This window comes from Corylus avellana, chromosome 1, assembly GCF_965113065.1.
Source record: "Corylus avellana chromosome 1, dhCorAvel1.hap1.2, whole genome shotgun sequence".
In the NCBI taxonomy this organism is placed as follows: domain Eukaryota; kingdom Viridiplantae; phylum Streptophyta; class Magnoliopsida; order Fagales; family Betulaceae; genus Corylus; species Corylus avellana.
In genome coordinates, this window is record NC_142490.1 from 7,527,562 (window position 1) to 7,551,036 (window position 23,475).

General features: G+C 37.1%; 1 protein-coding gene and 1 pseudogene across 1 annotated transcript; one reads left to right on the top strand and one right to left on the bottom strand.

The window, feature by feature from the left end:
* The first annotated feature begins 766 nt into the window (after positions 1–766).
* Positions 767–4,045, top strand: LOC132172863 (glutathione S-transferase U8-like; annotated as a pseudogene).
* Positions 4,046–5,147: 1,102 nt separating this feature from the next.
* Positions 5,148–22,729, bottom strand: LOC132171014 (serine/threonine protein phosphatase 2A regulatory subunit B''beta). The gene is made up of 13 exons (XM_059582208.2): positions 22,300–22,729; positions 20,204–20,446; positions 19,941–20,046; positions 19,767–19,866; positions 14,104–14,209; positions 13,811–13,901; positions 10,014–10,155; positions 9,692–9,839; positions 9,404–9,513; positions 8,029–8,185; positions 7,490–7,615; positions 7,226–7,376; positions 5,148–5,672 (listed from the first exon to the last, which is right to left on the bottom strand). The coding sequence occupies exons 1-12, from the start codon at positions 22,447–22,449 to the stop codon at positions 7,236–7,238; spliced, it is 1,620 nt and encodes a 539-aa protein (XP_059438191.1). The 5' UTR covers positions 22,450–22,729; the 3' UTR covers positions 5,148–5,672; positions 7,226–7,235.
* Between the last annotated feature and the right edge of the window lie 746 nt (positions 22,730–23,475).

Consider the following 23,475-nt stretch of genomic DNA (forward strand, 5'->3'; position numbering starts at 1 on the left):
AATTATTTCATGAAAATTAATTTCCTTCCAATTTGAAAACTTAAACTTTCTCTCAATTTGTGTCTTACACTTTGTTCCACATAGAAAAGTTAAAAGAATTTTATGTGCTTTATAAAGATTTATCTTTTCTCTTATTTTATAATGGCTTTTAGATAAACAGATGCTACTGGTGTCACCTAGTGCGTATCACACTGACGCCTTTGCAAGGGAAATCTAAGAGGCTCTGGTTCTGCTTCAAAATCGACTTGAAAGGACTATTGTACGCGTATAGCCTTTAATGCATGGCTGAAAAGAACAAAAGAAATTTCATTATGTTGATATGTGTTGGTTCTCCACTTCTATAACTAATTATAAGTGTGATAGTTCAAGGACATTATAAAGCTTTGAGGGTACTATTTCATGAAAATTAAAGTTTCTCTTCAATTTGAAAATTCAACTCTCTCCATTTGTGTCTTACACGCTAATGTTATAAGGAATTTTTTTTTTTTTAGTAGTAATTTCTTCGTAAATTGATATGTCATGGTCATCAACAAGAACTCTACCAAAATCAACGCTCCCTTTATCACTTTCCGACCGGACTAATCAAAGTCAAGGCTGTCGTTATAGCAAGCAGCATCTTTTCTGAGTATCCTATGAAGTTGCCGAGGTAAGAAATGATGCATGAAATTCATATTCTTGCTGTCTTTTTCTCATAAAGTCTACAGAAGGGCATGATTCAGAGTCCCAAAAGAGCCAATAATTCAAAGCATCTGAAAAGTTAACAGCAATGGCAGAAGAAGTGTTGCTGTTTGGTACATGGGAAAGTCCCTTTAGCCGCAGAGTAGAGATGGCTCTGAAGCTGAAAGGAGTGGAGTACAAATTCGTGGAAGAAGATATGGCCAACAAGAGCCCTTTGCTTCTCAAATACAACCCCATTCACAAGAAGGTTCCTGTGCTTGTACACAATGGAAAGCCTCTCGTGGAGTCCCAGGCTATTCTGGAATACATTGATGAGATATGACAAGGCAGCTATCCCTTGTTGCCCAAAGATCCCTATGAGAGAGCCATGGCACGTTTCTGGGCCAAGTTTATAGATGACAAGGTAAATTTCTTTTCTCTTTAGCTTCCTTCAATCATATATATAGAGTTTTCCTCCAAAAAAAAAGTGAAAGATGTTTTGAGTCTTTTGTGTTGAAAGTTGTTTGTTAATGTTTTGATTTTTTTTTAGAAAGGAAAAAGGATAAAGAGAGTGAGTTAGCAATTTAATAGAAATTAAGGACACAAATTTCATACAAACGAGCTTTTAAAAGCAACATGTACCCTTTGAGTTATTAGAAAAGCACGTGAGAAGTTTTTAAAATTTGATTTGTAAAAAATTTATGTTCCTTTTTAGTGCTAATAGAAAAGCACATGAAATAAACACGGGTTCACATGCAAGCTTGTTACATGGCGATTTTATAGATTGGGTTCATGATTGTTTTACAATGTCAAATGAGGACACAAAACTTTTCCACGTAAATTTTACTTATTGCTCATGCATATGATAAAGATAAATCCAAATTTCCTTTGTACATCACAGTAAAAATTTTAGTACATGGGTCTGCGACTATTCGACTGTTTATGATAATAAATTTGCATCATTTGTATAAACAAACGTTATATAATCAATCCACCAAGAGAAATGGAGGAAAAATTCAGCTCACACCAAATTTGAGTTTTTTTTTTTTTTTTTTTTTTTTTTGCAGTGCTTGTTTGCAATATTCAAAGCTTCCTGGAGTGAAGAGAAAGAGCGTGAGAAAGCTAGAGAAGAAGCATATGAATAGGGCTGTTAAGTGAGCGAAGCGTATCGCGAGCAAGCTCGGGCTCGGCTCGTGCTCGACTCGAATATTAAATGAAGCGCTTCATGAACACAAATCCTAACTCGAATATTAAACGAAGCAAGCTCGGCTCGACTCGGCTAAGCTCGTGTGTGTATATATATATATATAAACTAACTAAGTAATACATAATTAATTATAAATCTCATAATTATTAAAACCTTAAAATTGCATTTATATTTAAGCGTTAGAGAATGAAAAATTTTAGACCCTTCGTGATCAAAGAGAGAGAGAGCAATCATTAAAAAGACCTCGATTCAATTAGAGCAGACCCAAACGAAAGGAAGAATAATCAACCATAAATTATTGAGGGAGATTGTGAAAGGCATAAACTATTGAAGAATCAAACAGACTCAAACACTATCACTACCTGTCTGGTGAGTGAGAGTGAGAGAGTGGGAAATGAAAGTTCAGGTGGAAGATCCGTTGTGACTGGTGAGGGGGATTGAGAGAGAGACGTTAAAATAATATTTTTTTGTAAGGGGCGTTGTTCCAATGTAGTCTGAATGCAACCTGTTAACTTGTCCCACATTGTTAAGAAAACATCAATTTCCAAGTTTGCTTATCTATAAAAGGATGCATATCCTCTCTCTTTGAAACAAAATGCCTTGCTGTATTGACTCAGGCTTCATACTCAACTAGCCAGGCTAAACAAATACTCATATGCAAACTAACTTTTTAAGCCGTTTAAGAATACTTGAAGTTAAAAAAAAATTTTAAAACAAAAACATTAAATATAAGAGCCAACTCGCGAGCTGGCTCGGCTCGACTTATTATTAGCTCGAGCTCGATTTTTTTGGCTCGTCCTTAAGCTCGACTCGAGCTCGATTTTTTTGGCTCGTCCTTAAGCTCGACTCGAGCTCGAGTTCGAGTAAAATTTAAACGAGTCAAGCCTAAACAAGGGAAGCTCGCTCAAGCTCGACTCGTTTACACCCCTACATATGAACTTCTAAAGTATTTAGAATAGGCCTGGGTATCGGTCAAAACGGTCCGGTTAAGGACCTTATCGGTTATTAACCGATAATTTTCGATTAAACAGTTTATTAACCGATACCGAACCAATAAGAATTTTAACCGATAATTTCGGTTAAAACGGTACACGGTTAAACGGTCCGGTTAAACCGGTTAACCGATTTAACCGAGAGCTTTATATTGATTTATTTTGTTGGGCCAAAAACAAAAAATGAGTTTTTTTGATTTTTGAGAGCGCAAATACTTTTTGTTGGGCTAAAATAATTTATTAAAAATGAGTTGTTTTAGGGATCAAATACTTTTTGTTGGGACCCAAATATTTGTTTTTTGGGCTAAAAATTGAAACTTTTTTATATTGATCCACTTCAACCTTTTTTTTTTTTTTTTTTTTTAATATTATAAAATACAGTTTTTCAAAGCAAATGGACTAATTAACATAATGAATGCTAATTAGACTAGCAAAACTAGTTAATGAAAAATGCTTTTACCAAAGGCAAAGAAATCTCATCAAATGCCATCACTTAAAAAAAAAACATCAAACCTACCCAAACTCAAATTAAAATAAAATTCATTAATGAATAATAAACAAAGTATTAACTAATTAAAGTCACTTAGCAAAAGGAAAATAAGTTATGGGCAACACCATTACACAAATTCGGAAACCTGTGTCACTTGTGGGAATTTGGAAACCTCTCTAAAAGACTAAACGGCGCCGTTTTGGGACTAGGACTTAAAAAAAAAAAAAAAAAAAAAAAAATTCCGGTTTCTTATCGGTTAACCGGTTAACCGATAAGAACCGCTTAACCGGACCGGACCGGACCGGACCGAATTCCGGTTTACTTTTTTTAACCGATAAGAATATCGGCATATCGGCTACGGTTTATATCGGTTCGGTCGAAACCGGCAGACGGCCGGTTAAACGGTAACGGTTAATTTGCCCACTCCTAATTTAGAAGATGAGCTAAAGGAAAAGATGTTTTTTTGGAGGAGAGGGTATTGGAATGGTAGACATTGTTGCTAGCTTCAATGGCTTTTGGCTTGGAGCTTTTGAAAAAGCTTCTGGATCAGAATGGTTGACAAGAGACAAATTTCCCAAACTTACTGACTGGACTCATCAGTTCGTGAGCAACAATACTGTCAAGGAAAGTCTATCTCCAAGAGACAAACTAGTCGCCTATTTTCGAAATCGCTTTGGGGGCGCTAATGCTTCCAAATAAAGAATTTACATGTGAAACTCGAATTAGAATCCTCTCCATTTCAAATAAAAAAGTATTTATTTAATAGTTAATATTTTCTGTCATCTCGTTGTTTCTTTTCTTTTCTTCCTTTTTTTTTTTTTTTTTTTTTTTGGCATTTGGATGCTTTTAGGCTTCTATATTTATCTCTGTATTGAACAACCAGCAAGCAGGGGTCGATCTTGTAATTCCTAGAACTAATGATTTCTTATAAAGTTATCATGGTTAAATTTATGTCATGATCAAAGTTTAATTTTGAAGATGCTGTAGCTGTTGCCCAAACACTTTTCATATGGTACCTTTGACATAACATCCAAAACTGCTGGCACAAACAACTGCTAGTGCCACCCCCATCATTGAAAAAAAAAAAAAAAAAAAAAATCAGGAAAATAAGGCAGAAGAAAAATCTAAAGGCCTGCCAATGCTTTATCAGCCTGTGCCAAAACAAGCAGAAGATCAAAAGAGACAAACCGTCTATTTAATTCATTTTATGTGTTTGATTAGAAAAAAAAAATTCATTTTATGTGTTTGTTTTACAGGAAACTACTTCAGAATGGATAAGCTTTTCTAGGCAAACACAACCTTTGGTTAGTAACATCATCTCATCCACCAAGAAGAAACAAATAAAAAGAATGCTAATTCTAGTGGGGTTGCTTACTAGTCTAAGGTGGGGGCAACCATGCCAAATGGCTCAAATCCGAGCACTGATAATTTATTCAGAAAATATAGGCGTCAACTATGAAGAGAATGATGGATAGAGATTTCCAATAATTTTATTGCATGAGTGTTAATAATTCGGGCAACAAATGTGTGAGACCCCGTATGAAGTCCACTTGCCCCAACTTCGGACAGTCTGCTAAGGTAGGTATCCCCCGTAAGGATTCTCTCGCTTTTTGAGCAACTCAGGCAAAAAATTGCTAGAGATCTAGATCCGAGATTCGTGCCATCCTAGAACTCTAGAAGACACTAATCCTTTCTTATTTCCTCTTTATTTTTCCTGAAAAACGTGTATTAGACTATTGCCCGTTTCTTCTTTCCTGTAGACACCGTGGATCAAACAAAATAGAGAAACCATTAGAATCAAATTGACCAATGACCATAATTTAAGAAAAAAATTGCTAAAAGCACTTCCCAGCACATTACAATAGAGATTGAAGTACTAAAAGAACACTTGATAAAAAAAATTGTTAAAAAAAAAAAAAAAAAAAGTACTAAAAGAACCATCCACTAACTCTTTTGGAGTGGGAGCGGCGGCAAAAATGAAATAAACAAGGATAATCGAAAATGGAATATAATCAAATACATTAAATGCTCCGAAGTACTTCAACCTGCCATTATATAATCACCTCCATGAGAGGAGAAAGCTTCGTATGAGTAAAGGGGGGTTTCCTTTGTAACTCTCCTCATTGTTTGTCAATTCAATGCACACAAAGATCTGAATAATTCACTTCCAACGCATCAAAAATCCATTCCACACAGCCAAGCCCAGAATATCCCTCTGATGAGGTCGAGGCTATCTGGACAGCTCATTCAACAACTGATACCTGAGCTTCAACACTTTCTTTAACAGCCAGTTTAGAAGAAGAATCCAGAGCTTCCTTGGGAGGACCTGTGGTGAACAAGAACAAATATATTAAATTGCGTTTTGGATAAATAATTTCAGGCATGCCTAGAGTGAAGAGATTTAAATTTTCATCAATTTATATTTCCATTGTTTAGAGAATTATATTCTAAAATTAAGAAATTAAAGTATTAATGATTGTAACGATGGTGATAATGATGCTAGTATGGTGTTATGATGTTAATAATAGCAACGTAGATAACGATGATGGCAATAATAATCCTGACATGGAGAGAACACTGGTTGTGATTTGTCATTATGATGCAAAGGTTGCACCAACAACCATCACGGTGGTGGTGGTGATAATGGTGAAGGTGATGACGCTGATACAGAAGTGGCAGTAGTAACGGTATTGGTGGTAGCATGAAGATAAACATGTTGGCGTGGTGATGGTGATAATGGTGAATCGTGATGGTGACCGCAACGAAGGCGGTGGTGATGCAAGCATGAAAGGAAAATAGCGGTGGCATGGAATGGTGATGTTGGTGTTACTGCTTAATCTATTTTCACCCACCAATGAAATTTGACTTAAGATTTGAATGCTAGAAAATCTCAAATTCAAAATTTCACAGAATTTTTTAGATAACTTATTTATTAACCAAACAAGAGAAATCAACATTTGAAATTCATAGTTCCTATTAATAAATGAACTTCCACTTTAAGACCCCATGTCCCAAGATAGCATCAAGGTGAATTTCTCATTATGTAATTGAAAAGATAGGGAAACAGATGCATGGAATCCTGTGTGAATCAGTGAGGACCACCTTGCAAGGCAAAATACTCCTAGGTGACCAATAGTGAAGTAGTGCCGTGAGGGAAGGGTGAAACAAACCCCTATCAGGACTGTAAGCTCCCAAGCAGTGGGAGGAGCCTGGGCTCTAACTTGGTGTATGTTGAAGAGCAAGCCAGCATCTCAGGCAGCGGCTTGGTTAAGGGAAAATATTATACGCATGCATTATTGGCATCTCAGACTGCAATACAGTAATGAGAACAAGAGGAAAAAAATTGGGTTCCTCGGCAATTTGTCACATTGACTATGAAAATCTTCAATATTGCGTGATGCTTGCTTCACAATTTTGCTAGGCCAAAGAAATTAGCACCATTTGCAATACTTTTTTAGTTTCTATTTTTAAGACATTTGTGTTCCACTAGAAAATCTACAGCATCTAAGAAGCTGAAGATTATTCAAAGAGAGGGAGAGAGAGAAGAACTGAGGGAAATAAGATGGTTCAAATCATCCAACAATTGTATGATTTTACCAAACCAGTTTTAGAGAACCAACAATGTGTGCTACCCAAATTCTTTTCCAAAAGCTACAGAACATGCAATAAGCAGTGCGTAAGATATTACCATCACAAGAATTATAATATCTCCCTATTAGTAAAAGCCCACACCACACACTGTAGCTACACACACAAACATAATTACGCATGTATATGCACGTCTGCATGCAAATTTTGTTGGCCAGAAACAAATTAATTTGAAATTATCGAAGTTGAAAGAAGAAGAAGAAGAAGTCATCACCGACTGAAGTGGCCTACCTGATTGAACTCAGAAAGGAGCCTCAAGTGATTCATCCCAAACTTCTGCACTCCCATTAGAGGCATCTTCAACATCTTCCTCCATTGAAAGCCTAATATATTCTCTATGCGCAAAGCGATCCCACTCTGTCAATGTCGGATTCTCACGTTCCTGTTCATGTCACAATATTGTTCGTCACCAAAAATGGTAAGCAGTAGAGTACCACTTCTTTTTTAATTAATGTATCATCAAAGAATGATTAAGAATTAGCAGCATTCAAGTACCTGACGAATGAGAAATGGATCACGAGTTTCAAAGGCCATAAACTTATTAAGGTTAAAAAGGATATTGAATACACTTCCCGAAAGTTTACATCCTTTCAGGTCACGCAGTGTGATATAGCTCTCATTCTGCATGCATGAAAATTTTGTGTCAATCAATGTAGAGTAATCTATTAGAGATGTCTTTGTAGAAATATTCAAGGAAGATTTGCTACTAATGGCCAACTGAGTTCACCATAAGCTATCTTATCAAAGACAGTTTACTACCCAATTTGGTCACAGGCTTGGAAAGTAAACTGTGTTTCTAGACTCCTTGTTTAGTCCAAAAGAACAGAAAGGAAAAGGAGAAGAAAAAAAAAGAGAACAAAAGTTTCTGGAAGTTGCAATCCAGCATCATGTTCACCCTATAAGAAGGAAGCAACAAAACAAGGGCTCTAGTATGGAACTATGTACTTTTTCTTGAAAAGGGTCCCATACAAATCCCAACATACAAGGAAGGGAAACAAAACAATCAGTTAAAGCACAAAAAAGAATAGGTGAACCTCAGGCCCAATCATGTCGATTATTTGGCACAATATATCCTCAAAGAGCACAGGCTCTTGGGCCATGCATTCCATTCGATGCAACTGCTCCTCATAAAAAAATTGCAGTTCATTCCGTGTCAGAATCCCATTTCCATCCAGATCTATGCATTTGAACCTGAAAAGAACAATTTACTGTCACAACTAGGGCGCAGCTGGATAGCATAATAAACTCTGTAAAGAAATCCAAAGATTTCAGAATGAGGTCACCCATGGCAGAAATACACCTTACATACAAGCTACAGGCAGGTTCAAAGAGAAATCAAAAGATCTCTCTCTGCCTCTCCCCAAAAAGCAATAAGTCATACAGTTGATTTTGAACACACATGAAAAAAAATGTAAAATGTTCATAACAAATTAAAGACAAGTTCATGAACAAATTTCGTACAGAAGAAACTTCTACTGAAAGCAAATGGAAAACAAACATACAAGTAAATATTTCACCAAAAAGCACAATAATTCCCGAACTGCCTTTGGCAAGTTTGCTCCAATATTCATGCGGTAAAGCTGTCTCTCTCTCTCTCCATTCTCTGGAAGATGAGTAATAATCATAGCGCACAGAACTGATATTTCTCCCTTTTTAAAAGTTGTTTTAGAGTCCTAATACTGAAAAGGTAAAACAAATCTAAGCTTTTAGGATAAATAACACAGTTCCCCCTAAAACTCAAAAATGATAAGTCTATCAACTGGTTTGGTATATTCATCTTCTTTATACTGATTTTATCATTTTCCATTCTCTAAGAAGATAAGGCAAACTTTTATATCCAACAGTACGAACTTTTGTGCTAGCTTTTTACTTCTTTACACCAAAGGTTAATTTAGTTCTTCGAAAATCAACATAATATTTCACACTTTTTTTTTTTTGATAAGTAACATAATATTTCACACTTTGACTGATATATTTCATCAGAGGACTTTCTAATGTTGCAAGAATTTCATCCAAATTTCCCATCCACCTGCACTTCTAAACATTTCCCTATATTACTTTATCGTCATATATCTCTCTTTCTCCCTGGAAATTAAAACTGGCATCCCCAATAATTTATTGAACCATGCAAATGAGCACAAGTATGCTCTACTTCAATGCAACATTTCACAATGCCTCCTCACTCAAGATCATCTCCATTTCAAAGGAAATTGAGAGGAGCCGGTCCTCTATTTCTTAAGGGTAGAATGGTCCCAAAAAAATGTGAAATGACCATTCTACCCTTATGAAATAAGGGACCGGCTCTTCTCCATTTCCTTTCCGATTCCGATCACACTTCATTACAAACATATCATAATTTTAAGAAGCAAGCAAACTAATGAATGACACAAATAAGAGGTGCAGACATACCAGTACTCAAGACTAGGTTCAGATGATTTATCCTCCTCTGACAGTATGAAGTAGACAAAATCTTCATATCCCATCTTTCCCTCGACTCTACTAGTGAACTTCCTAGGAACCTGAGAAAATATTAAAGAAAAAGAAAAGGTGAGTTCTCATGTATTCAAGAAAATAAAACAACAAAATAACATAATCAAAGACAGTGAGAGAGTAATTCCAAGCATTCAATGGAAGAATACTTTTCTTCGTGTGAACAGAAGGTATATTGGTCTAAAGCAACACCTAACTGACACAAACCTGAGAGAATATTCTATCAACAATCCGGTAGGTAAGCGCATGGTTACCATATCTGATAAGGTTCTCTTTGTCGATCAAAAAATCATGATCTGTATCCAGCTCCCAGAACTTGCAGTATATGACATAAAAATGTTCATAAGAGAAGTACCTGTAAAGGATGATATAAGAAAGAAAATGGTTAAAGATGTTAAAATATTGATACCAGATATTGTGCACCAAGCATGATTCCAAAAATATTTGAAATGTAATATACATTAGTTCCCAATTTAACCACATGTTAGCTTTATTTGCAGACGAACTGACACGCCTTCATTTGGTATACCTCAAAACTTTGTTGATATCCTCCTCTTCATCTGCATGTTGCATTGCATCAATTAAGTTTCCACGTTTCAGCTCCCTGAGGTTTAGATGACCATTCCCAGATCTATTTATGTAGTAAAATATTCTGTATATTACAGTTTCAGCTGTCCAATGCAATAATATTTGACGTTAAAAACTTGCATCAGTTACAAAACAATTACACCTTTAATAGCACTAGCACCAGAGAAAAATTTAGACATCAAAACAATTTGGGTACAGACTTGGTGGATTACACAACCAGTCAGGCCTCATGCAAATAGACCATCGCAGCCAATTTAATGACAGATAAAAATGGTAACAAAAGGTCCAAGAAATTTAGGATACTAAAACCAAGGCATTCAAAGGAATTCATTGCATGGTCATATCAATTACAAAGCTAGTTATAAATTGACAGCCTAACTATGAATCAAGCAAAAAGAAAAAAGAAAATAGTGAACATTACTTATTTACAAAACAGAACAACATCACCAGATTTGAGAACATCACTTAATTCATCAGTCCCAGCCTTAAAGAACAAACGGTTGGAAAAAAATTCAGAAAGGAATACTGAGCACAGCTGATACAAAATAGGAAACAACAACTGAGATGATGTTTTCTTAAAATTGTACAATCTCTGTACAATAAAAATTTCATTTCTTTAAGTAAACTGTGAGCAGTTTATATGCTAAAATTGAAGGGTGAAAGCCCCAAATAAAACTTAAGTAGACCCAATTGACAAATAAACAAATTAACCATTAGTGTCTCGAATGTATGAGATGATGGTTTCTGAAAATTGAACAAACTCTGTACAATAAAAAATTCAGTTTTTATCAGCAAAATCTGAGCAGGTTACATGATAATAATGAACAGCGAATGACCCAAATAAAACTTAAGTAGATCCAATTCAATTTACATTTGACAATAAACAATTTTTTTGATAAATAATAATGCATTAAACAGCGCAGAGGGGTGTAACCCAAGTACACAGGGAGTATACAAGAGAGCGACTAAGTAGGGGAGAAAGAAGAAGAGAACATAAAGAGAAAATCAGGAAAATTGATCACTAAAGGAGTAAGCCAGCCTGTAGTCCACGTGAATAAGGTGTACAAAAAGAAGTGAATAAGGTCCTCAAGGTTCCTCGACAAATCCTCGAAGCATCTCGCATTCCTTTCCTTCCAAAGACACCATAGAAGACAAAAGGGAGCCATCTTCCATACCACGGCACTACTGGTTCTACCTCCCGCCCACCAACTAGCAAACATCTCATTGACACTTCTAGGCATAACCCAACTCATGTTAAATCGAGAGAAGATAACATCCCACATCTTGCGCGCGACCCCACAATGAAGGAAGAGATGATCCACGGACTCCCCATCCGCCTCACACATACAACAACGATTAATCACAACAATACCTCTCTTTTGAACATTATCCAGCGTGAGAGATTTCCCAAGGGCAGCCAACCAAGCGAAAAACACCACTCTCGAAGGATCCTTAGTACGCCAAATGCTTCTCCACGGGAAGTGGTTCGGCTCCTTAAAGGCAAGCCTCCTATAGAATGTTCGGACATATAATGTATTTGGTGTATATTTCTAGACAATGCAACTGCCCCAATTTTAGACATTATGTGCTCTTAGTTCCAGCAATGCCTCAGATTCCAACACTGGTTATTAACAAAGGCCTAAATCTACTTGTCAATGACCCAGCTATAATTGTAATTTTTTTTTTTTTTTTGATAAGTAATAATGATATAAAGCAAAGCGCAGAGGGGCGCAACCACATACACGGGAAGTATAAAGAGAGCGCCTAAGAGGGAGAGAAATAAAAAAGGAAATCAAAAAAACTAATCTCTAAAGGAGCAAGCCAAGCAGCCGTCCAAGAGTAGAGAGTAAAGTAGAAAAGATGAGAAATTTCCTCTACAGTCTTAGTGGAGTTCTCAAAACATCTAGCATTTCTTTCATTCCAAATACACCACATAAGACAAAGAGGGATCATCTTCCACACTACCGCGCTTCGAGAACGTCCTCCCGACCACCAGCAATCGAACAAGTCCCTTACCCTGCAAGGCATGACCCAATGCAACTCAAACCGACTAAAAATAGAGTGCCAAAGAACACTTGCGATTTCACAGTGGAGAAGAAGATGATCGACTGACTCTCCTGTCTTCTTGCACATACAACACCACTCCACTACTACAAGGTTCCTCTTCCGCAAATTATCGTGAGTCAAGATTTTGCCTAGGGCCGCGGTCCACCCGAAAAAAACCACTCGGAGAGGCACCTTGATGCGCCAAATACTCTTCCAAGGAAACACCTCATGATCAAAGTTGGACAAGGCCTTAAAGAGCGACTTAACCTCGAACTTACCCTTCTTAGACGAGGACCAACAAATGCGATCCCTAGTACACATGGAAATCTTGCAAGAGTATAATCGTACAAAGGAGGAGGATACCATGTCCATCTCCCAATCCTGGACTGGCCACATAAAAATGACATTCCACTCCACAACCCCATTCCTCCAAGTGAAGTTATCCTTCACCCAAGCTTCTTTATATCTAGCAATACTGAACAGGGACGGGAAAGCCTGCTTCAAAGAAATTTTCCCACACCAAATGTCATGCCAGAAACGCACTTTCGAACCCACCCCCACTTCAAACTGAATACCTTTGGCAAAGAAGTTCCAACCTTGTCGAATATGCTTCCATAAACCCACCCCATGAGAGCCCGAAGCTTCCTTCGTGCACCACCCACCATCTTGGTCTCCATACTTAGCTTTGATAATCTTGTACCAGAGAGCTTCACCCTCATTTGCATATCTCCAAAGTCATTTCCCCAAGAGAGCTTGATTAAACTAATGCATCTTTCAGATGCCTAGACCACCGGAGTGCAGGGGACGATAGACTTGGTTCCAACTTACAAGCTGTAACTTAGGCTCATCTCCCATCCCTCCCCACAAGAAGTCTCTTTGGATTTTCTCAAGCCTTTTTGCTACACTCATGGGAATCGGAAACAAAGACAAAAAGTAAGTCAGAAGATTAGACAACGTGCTCATATATTATGCACCCAAACCTGCTCAATTCTCTGTCCTCACTAAACAAAATAGTTTTATATTACAATTGTGAGGGATTTTAACACATTACTACCCCAGCTTTGAGTAGAATGCCGTATTAGAAACGATATTGTGGTATTTGACATAACAAATGTTAGATAATGGGTCGCAGTCATAATTTTAGCAGACAAGGAACTAATACAGATTGTTGGAATTGCCACAGATCATTGGATAACGGCGTTGAGGCAAAAACTCATTAGAGTGACGGAGTTGAGTTCACCCTTGTAAAGATGGGTCATATAAATAGTAATATTCGTTTCTGAACTAAGTTACCAATTGTAATATGAAGATCATATATCATACATTCAAAAAGAAATGCACCCTTGGAGAGGAAACATGTTGAACCAAATCCATCCACAAATATTTTTTTATAAGTAATGATGCATTAAAGAGCGCAGAGGGGTGCAACCCAAGTACACAAGGAGTATACAAGAAAGCAAATCCATCCACAAATATTAACATAGATATATGATTTGGATATTCAGATAATTTGAGTGCCATCAATCAAGAAACAATCAGACCAGCCAATAACAAAAACGTCTATACCCAATGGCCAACACTTACCAAGGGAGGATGTAGCTTTTTCAATAAAAATAAATTTTTTTTAAAAAATGTTTACAACTGCATTGAACACAGGAACATCCAAAGCTGAGTAATAGGCTGAGAACAAACCATATCTTTCCTGAAACTCCGGTGTGCTCTGTAAAAACTCCAACCCTGGATGAGTTGCCAAAAGTTCTCGAAGCACAGGTTTGAAGTCGTCCTGTTGCCAAGTTTGGACATTCTCAAAACATTAACATAAATAGGAAAAACATAACATGTGCAAGAACAAAATCTGAAATTATTTTATACCAAAAATAACATTGAATAAGTCGACCAGTAAGATACTAGGCTGCAAAGGTACTTCACATTTTTAATGGAAAACATAAAAGGAGAAGAAATAGAGTCATAAAAAAAATAAATACCTGAGTAAGGAATTTGGCATCTGGTTGCTTCAAGATAGAATATATTTGAGTTGCCATATCCATTGTCAACATGTTGCCATTAACCCAATAATCAACAAATGCATCCCTACAAAGATGTAGTTAAAAAATTAAGCAACTCAACTCAACAGCAAGTGCAAGAAAAACTTCAATAAATCATTAGCCAAACCTCTAACAGTGCTTTCCTTTCCCAGGGCTCCTAATCTATTCGTTCCATAACAAGCAAAAGAGCACTATAAAAGCTAGTATTCAACAAGACTCAAAACAGAAAGTACCTTGAAAAGTGTAAATATATATGTTATAGCCTGTATGAACGGTTTTTTTTTTTGATAAGTAATGATGATATAAAAAGCGCAAAGGGGCGCAACCCACATACACGGGAAGTATATGAACGGTTTAGACACAAAAGGTACCAGAGGTGTTCCAATAATCATAAAAATATATATATATAAAAAAAATAAAAATAAAAACTATACAGCTCTACGAAGAGAAAACCAACAAGAGAAAACCAAACAATAGATTAGCCAACAATCGAACACGCTCTGATACCATGTTATAGCTTGTATGAATGGTTAGACACAAAAGGTGAAGGCTATTAAACTTATTCACTTGTAGCCTACCACGCATTATTATATAGGGTTAGAGAAATATTACAATGACCAAAATACCCCCAAACCCTAATGACTCACAAACCCTAATAAATCTTCTAACAATATAAACAAATTAAATAAAACCATACTAACAAATAAAAAATGCAGGGATTGTAAGTGGCACCACATTACAATTTCTTTTATTATTATTATTATTATTATCATCATTAAATCAATCTCATTAGAAAGCGTAAAGGGATGCAACCCAAATAAACAAAAAGTATACAAAAAGGACCCCCAATTAGGGAGAAAAAGAAGAACAAGAGTCCAAAAAATCCATAAAACTAGAAAAGCGATGACTATTGTACACTGCCATCCAAGTATAAAGAGATTTGAACATAAACAGCTTTTAATTATAATCTCTCACAATCTTACAAGCTCCTCACATTCCGCTCTCTCCGAATGCACCACTTTAAGCACAAGGGAGCCATCCTCCAAGCTTCTAACAAGCAACCGCTTCCCAATTAACCTCTCCAGCTAGCCAACGGCATGACCCACTCAACACCAAAAAGACAAAAGATAGAAACCCACAAATCTCTAGCCACTTGACAGTGGAGACGGTGATTTATGGTTTCCCACTCCTCTTGCACATGCAATACCAATCCACCACTATGACATGTTTCTTTCTCAAGTTATCCAAAGTTCAAATCTTCCCTAACGATGTCGCTCACACAAAGTACGCCACTCTCAAAGGAGCCTTAATTCTCCAAATGTTCTTCCAAGGAAATGGGGAGCCAGCAGAAGTGCAAAGCGAATGATAGAAAAATCTTTTCTTGATAAATAATTCAAATTCATTAAAAGCGTTGAGGGTCGCAACCCTAATATACATGAAGTATATAAGAAAATCCATAATGTAATGATAATGATGATAGAAAGATTTGACCTTGAACTTCTGCCTTTTAGAACGAATCCAACAGATTTTATCTTCTCCACCTCGTCCCAACTTCAGAGAGTGCAAAAGATCAAAGAACAAAGAGACTAAGTCCACCTCCCAATTATGCACTGGTTTGGTAAAAGATATATTCCATCCACCATAGCCTCATTATGGCAAGAAATACTAAACAATTCTGGAAAAGAAGCCTTCAGGGGATGATTCCCACACCACAAATCATGCCAAAACTTAATCTCAGACCCGTCTCCCACCTCATATCTGACAAATCTAGAAGAAAAAAACCCACGCCCTCCTAATATTTTTCCGCACCCCCACCCTGAAGGGCCTAAAAACCTCCTTGGAACACCATCCTCCCTTCATGCTATCATATTTGATTTCCACCACCGATCTCCACAAAGCCTACCTCTCCATGGCAAAACGCCATAACAATTTCTCCAAGAGAGTTCAGTTAAACTGAATCAGGTTTCTACCCTCAAACCTTTTTTTCATTATATAATCAGAATTTCATTAAAAAGTGCAAAAGGTACAAGTCAAGTATACAAGAGAAACACCAACAAAGACCAATCGGAATTTCTAACCCTCAAACCACACCAACTGACTCGATGGAATTTGAATTCATCACCAACTCCACCTCACAGAAAATTCCTCAAAAGTTTCGCAATCCAATTAACAACACCTACTGGGATGGGAAAAAGGGACAGATAATAAGTGGGCAAATTGGAAAGAGTTCTTTTAATCAGTGTCAACCTATTAACCAACTTCACCTCACAAAAAATTCCTCCAAAGTTTCTCAATCTAGTTAGCAACACCTACTGTGATGGGAATAAGGGATAGATAATAAGTGGGCAAATTGGAAAGAGTTCTTTTAATCAGTGTAAACCTATTACCCTTTGACAAATAAAGCTTCTTCCAACCAGCCAAACAACGTTCAATTTTTTCAACAATACCATCCCATATTGACGTAGTCTTCTACGAAGCCCGCAAGGGAAAGACCCAAATACTTCGTAGACAAAGAGGACACCCCTACAACCATGGATACAAACCAAACCACCAACGTCATCCACAACGCCAACAGGGAGCACATTACAATTTAATGAATGATAACCTATTAAACTAACTATAATATTATCCTACTTCAAAGCTTAATCTATGAAATGTTTAAAGCCTTATGAATAAATAAAGTGTGAACACTTTCCCTTAGATGAGAAAAGCTACTTGACTAGAGCAGGGCCCATAACCACAGTACTAGGCTTCCAAGCCAGTTTGTTGAACCAATCAACAACTACAACTCGACTAACTCAACAAAGTTCTAGATCCAATCGCAAGTCCAACAACAAAATCCATTTTCCCCACCACACTCTGTTGGGCGATAATCCTTTAGAATTATCTTTGGAATGATGAATTTTGAACAAAATGAAAATAAGAGATAAACATGTATCTTACATGAAAAGGGCTACTTGACTAGTGTATAACCCATAACCACAAGTTTAGGCTTCCACAAGCTAGTCACATTCTTTTTTTTTTTAAGTAAATCAATCTCATTAGAAAACACAAAGAGGTGCAACCCAAGTACACAACAAACATACAAAAGAGACCACCAATTAGGGAGAGGAAGAAGAACAAAACTCCAAAAATTCTGAAAATTAGAAAAGCAATAACTGTTTTAAGCCACCATCCAAACATAGAGAAATTTAAACATAATAGCTTTTAACTCTGAGACCGTTCTCTCACAATCTTTAAAGTTCCGAGCATTACACTCTTATCAAAAATACACCACATCAAGCACAAAGAAGTCACCCTCAAGGCTTCCAAACTGACCTCTCCAGCACACCAACAAATCCACCATCCTTTGAGGTAAAACCCACTCCAAATCAAATAGACGAAAGACTGAAACCAATAAATCTTTAGCCACTTTGCAGTAGAGAAGAAGATGATATATGGTATTCTGCTCTTGTTGCACGTGCAACACCAATCATCACTATGACGTGTCTCTTTCTCAAGTTATCCAGAGTTGAAATCTTCCCCAATGTTGTCGTCCACACAAAAAAAGCCACTCTCGAAGCAGCCTTATTTTTGCAAATGCTCTTCTAGGGAAGAGTGGAGCCCACGAGTGGCAAAGCGCATGATAAAAGAATCCGGCCTTGAATGTCCGCCTTTTGGAAGGGATCCAACTGATTTTATCCTACCCACCTCATCTCAACCAAGAGTACAAGAGGTTTAAGTACGAAGAGACCAACTCCACCTCCCAATCATGCACTGGTCTGGAAAAAGTAATATTCCACTAAAGAGTGTTGTTAATAAACTGCACATGTTCTACCACCGAAGCCTCCTTACAGCAAGCAATGCTAAACTCCGAAAAATTTGCCTTCAAGGGTTGGTTACCACACCACAAATCATGACATAACCTGAACTTAAACCTATCTCCCAACTCAAATTGAATGAATCTAGAGAAAACCTCCCACCCCCTCCTAATGTTTTTCCACACACTAACCCCAAAGATCCAGCAACCTCATTGGAGCACCACCCTTCCCCACATACTATTAAATTTAGCTTACACCACCAATCTCCAAACCTCCCTCTCCGCAGTGAAACGCCATAAGCATTTCCCCAAGAGAACTCAACTAAATTGAATCAGGTTTCTAAAACCCAAACCAGAAAACAAAAATCGAAGTACAACTCTTAGGCAAACTGACAAGATGAAATTTAAACAGTTCCACCCCACAAAAAAACTGGCTGAAGTTTCTCAATACAGTTAGCAACACCAACGGGGATGGGGAAAAGGGACAGATGATATGTAAGCAAGTTGGAAAGAGTGCTTTTAATTAGCATCAACCTACCACCCTTAGCCTCTTCCAACTAGCCAAACGCCGTTCCATCTAACACTGTTTTCAACATTTTTGCTAGGACTTTAAAGCTACAATAGAACTCAAACAAAGCCTTAGTTTTGACTACACAGAGGAGAACATAAATCATGTTTCCCCACTCACCAAATCCCCTACAACCCTCTAACCCATTTGATGGCAATGACATGAATGTTCCTCAAATTAAAACCAAGAAAAAAACCCTCGACCATGGCAACTTATGCATAGAGAGAAAAATATCGTCACACGAGGACATCAGAGTAAGATAAAATTCTTTAGGTTAACTTTTGCATGCCTTGGAACAAGTATAGGTATACTTCCTAATGCCATCAATGGAAGACTATGTCTGGTTAACTAACATGAAAAGCGTTATTATTCTATAATGAGCAACACAAGTATGTGAGAAAGCTTGATTAACAAACAGATGACATCTCCTTTAGCTTTCTAGTAATGAATCCCTTGGGCATCCAGATCAACCTTCCACTTTCGTCCACACTGCTTTAAAAAACTTCATATAGATCACCAACAAATATGTTTTCCCGTGCAAACGATCATTTATTTAGAGAATCAATGAAGTGTTCATCATCTAGATTATCGCAGTCCACTTCCAAAGCAGCAATGCTGCATATCACATCAAGAATCCCTTTTCACACTAAGGTTCTTACTTTCCCCTGGACTTTCCCTTTCAACCACGAGATTCTTCATTTACCCTGGCCTAAATGTTAATAACTACAGAAGTTTCTGCTTTAAGTTTCCAGGATGCACAGTTAGCATAACCTGAAAATTATGAAGGGGTTAAAAGACATCTAAGAACCTCCAAAATGTAAGCTTCTTATGAATGGTGGTGGTAAGTTTCTCATAATTGGCAGTGATAGTCTAATTAAAAGCACCCCTACCCACCAGGAATACTAAAGTAGAAAGATGCTCAAAACCATTCTTTAGGGAAAGGGACGAGAAGCATAAGCATAGTCCACTTAAGCGGGTAAAGGAGCATGCCCTTGAAGTAAGGAATAGCAGGATATCCAAGACCTTCCAGTAGCAGAAAGAAAACCTTCGGATATTTGAGTTTTCCTCAGTAAATATTGAATGAATATTCTGTTGAATTTGAAAGAGGTAGCAAGTATTGAAGTATCCACAATACTTGAGTAAAAAGTTAGAATTACAATATAATAAACAGCAGTGGAGATGCAACATAGTTGCAATGTGAGACTACTTTCTCCAACAATGATAAGAAGTGCATACCTTCTGACAAAACCAGTGCTATTAACATCAATCTTTCTGAAAAGAGACATGGAGAAGAATGATGGTAGCTTGCAGACATCCTTAGTAACTGACTTAAATTCTGATAAGCCAAGGAAAGAATTAGTAAATCAGTTCTAGGAGTATTACCTACATTGATAGCTTAGTGTATCTCACCATGCATCTGCAGTCCATCCAAGTGGCCATAGAAAAACTGATTAATTCTAAATAAACATTGCTCTTTTAGTTCATTTGGTGGTGGACGACCATTTTGAAAGTAAAACTGCAAGCATTGCAAGTCATGTTAGAAATTATCACCAACATCCCCCTGAAAAATCAATTTAGTAGGCTAAGCACAAGAAAACAGCTATCTAGAGGATGAGAATAGCAAATAGTGCAATCAAATTATTTTGAAAATGAATATTGGAGTTTTGTTGAACCTGAGGTATCAATTCTTTAACTGGCTCGCTAACTACTTTCAGGGGTGAACCCAAATTAGAAAGACCAATCCTCTGTTTCATTATCCGAGGGGAACCAGATGTACTTCGCGGTGAAAGTGGAGGGGCACTGCCAGCAGGAAACATAGAAGGCAAAGAATTGCTTGTGGAAGCATGTGGACTAGAAGAGTTTCCAGGGACATTCAAGGGACCACCCGCCTTTGCTTCAGTGAGCAACGAAGCCACCTAAAACAAGAGAAAAATGAAAATTAGAATACATTCCATCCATTAGCTTCAGGAGGAAGGTCATATTATAGCTAATTAGGATAGCAAGAAACAATATATAGAAGTATAGTCTATACTTAACTAAAAAATTTAATGGGGCACCTGCTAGGGATTAGACTTGCCATTAAACAATTAGAAGCTTACAAGTTTTATGAAATCCATTGATCAAAAAAAAAATGTGAAAACACTATGAACTGTATTCTATTAACTAGCAATGAATGACTAGAATTCAATAACGTTATCATATGTTCAAAATTCAAAAAAGGCCTAAATTAATTCAAAAAAAACTAAAAAAGGAAAACAACAAATGGAATTTCAACCAGAACACAATGTTAATTGAGGTAGATTGAGTTTTATTATCCGAGATTTTTTTTTTCATCAGAAGATAATGTGTGAATGCCATGTCAAATTATTGTGGAAGCTAAGACAAAACAAAAAGCCAAGCCAAATCCCTCTGTATAAATAACAATCAGCAACCAACTAGTTACCATTATTCAGGTAATCGATATCCTGGTCAGCTTGGAAGAAATAGCATGGCTTTTTTGCCCATTTGAAAACCTTCATGAGTAGGTTAGGACAGTCTCCTTTCTTCTTTTATTATATAAATGTACAACTCACACACCCACACAAAATTGAATTCACAACCCTCCACCCCTTAGTTATGGGAAGGAGAAGTTATTATGTCCAAGGACGATTGGCAATTATGACAATATCCTTTCTCCAATTTCAGGACTCTCCAAATCAAGATTTCAACCTTTGACAACAATTAAATTTCTCAAAATCAGCTTAGATTTATATAGTGATCCATGAAGCATATTATCATTGTCGAAGTTACACCCACTGCCATTATTACCTCCTTTGATAACAGCACTAAGCAACACCTAACATGCTACCAACTCCTGCCGTAAGAACCTCCAAACCACCAGCACCAGCACCAACTTACCAGCGACCTGACAAACCATCACTTACTGCATCTAAAGCTCTTGCAACCACAACTAATAGCGCCACATTGAATAATGCCTACTAGCACCACCACCAAGAAGCTACTACCAGCCCCAGAAATTAGAGTTATTTGCTGCCTGCCCAACTAAACCCTATAACTATCCATAATCACACACACAAACATTATATGTATCATGGTGGCTTCAATATTTTCAGGGTCCTCTAGCACAATAGATTTTTTTTTTAGTACATAATTCAACATCCAAGCCTTTTCATTTGTTTGGAGAGTACCCAAAAGCAAATGCAGCTTAATCGAATTCATCATTTGAGAAAATAACTCCATCTTCAACAACCATCCGGTTTAAGTTGACTTCTTGACAGCCAAGTACAACATCAGTGAGCCCCCACTCTTGTGCAAACTCTCATGGGAACCATTAAAGATATCAAAAAACAACATAACTCTAGAAAGTGGAGGGATAAAAGTTGCATCTTCACAACAAGAACCCTTGCTTAGTTATACACCACAATACTAACAACCCAGTTCCTCATTAACCTAAATCTTCAGTGTGGTTATATAACCAACTATCATTCTTCATATTTCTAGCTACCACGCAAAAATTCACATTTCCTAGTAAATCGTCAGGCAATGAAATTCTCATTTCCAGCTAGAAATCTCATTCACTTAAAAGAGTATAATTACGCGCACAAATAAATACATTCATTCATTCACGTACCGTATAAGATTCTTTTATTTTCTTTTCCTATAAAGAAAGACACATCAAAGACGGCCTTGGGAAAGTAATCAAAAGCAACATTTCGAGTTCAGAATGCAAACAAAACATCGAAATAATCGAAGCATTACACGCAAGTACCTGTCGATTAGATTCGGGAAGCGAGAGCCACTGCTCGAAGAGCTTCTCGGCGAATGCCGGATTCGATTTGAGGGCCAAAGGAGATACCTCCGGGAGCTGCAAGAGTTCGGCGTCGAACGACGCCGCATCGGTCACGATCTCCATGCTCATCAGAACCAGAACCGTTGTCTCTCTCTCATCCACAATTGCCAAATCAGGAAAACCCTACAACGAATCGAAGCTCGAAGAAGTTGAATTTCAAGATTCAATGCGGGTTTAGATTTTTGAGGGGGAAGGAAGCGGGAGAAACCCCAGATCCCTGTGGAATTGGAGGACCGGTGATTGGAGAGAGGGAAAAAGGGAGAGAAAGTGAGGGAAAGTTTCTGTCAGAGATGGACGCGATTGAAGAAGAAAACCAGAGAGATTCGTAAAATGACACCTGAAATTGTGAAAAAATGGTTGAAGAAGAAGTTACACGTGGCCATATGATTTAGGTGCATGGGTCTTCATCACGTGCTCGGATCATGTGCACTACTTCTATTTTCCTGTTTTTCTCTTTTTTTCTTAAAAAAAAAAAAGCCAAAAAAAAAAAGAAGAAAAGAAAAGCAAAATCAGTCTTGAGGTTACTTTTTAATGTTTACTTTTGATTCAATTGTTGATTTGTGACTGCCACAACATGTATTGATAGAGTCATCGAGGTCGTACTTGGTTGGGTTGCTAATAAAAAACAGTATGTAGTAATATCGGGGACACCAATATTGTACAACAGGTTCTTTGGAACAATGTCAATCCAACCAACAAGGGGTTAAGGGCTTTGATTGACTATACGAATAATAATTATGATTAATGTTAAGCATGTGATTATATATATGTATATATTACATGATGTATTGCATTCAAATATGTGACTTATTACTAGTATTGTGCCACTATATTACAAAATAAACTTTGTTTTTCCTTAACAACATAATAATGAGAGCAGTACATATTTTTACAAAAAACTCACATTTGATATTCAAGGTGATGAATTGTTGCTTATGGTCGGATTCATATCAGTATACATATTAAGTTGTGCACTTGCGTAATTACTTTCTTCCACCTGTTGAACACGGTGGTGTTATGCAAATTAGCAGGTTGCTAGGCTCTAGACTAGAAAATTATGTAGGATGAAGATGTCAAGCAAATGACTTACAACGT

Coding starts and splice junctions, on each gene's coding strand:
- LOC132171014 (XM_059582208.2), bottom strand. CDS start 22,449: ATGAGCATGGAGATCGTGACCGATGCGGCGTCGTTCGACGCCGAACTC. Junction 20,447..22,299: donor TTCCCGAATCTAATCGACAG/GTACTTGCGTGT, acceptor CTCTTGTTTTAG/GTGGCTTCGTTGCTCACTGA. Junction 14,210..19,766: donor AGCACTGGTTTTGTCAGAAG/GTATGCACTTCT, acceptor ACATCTTTGTAG/GGATGCATTTGTTGATTATT.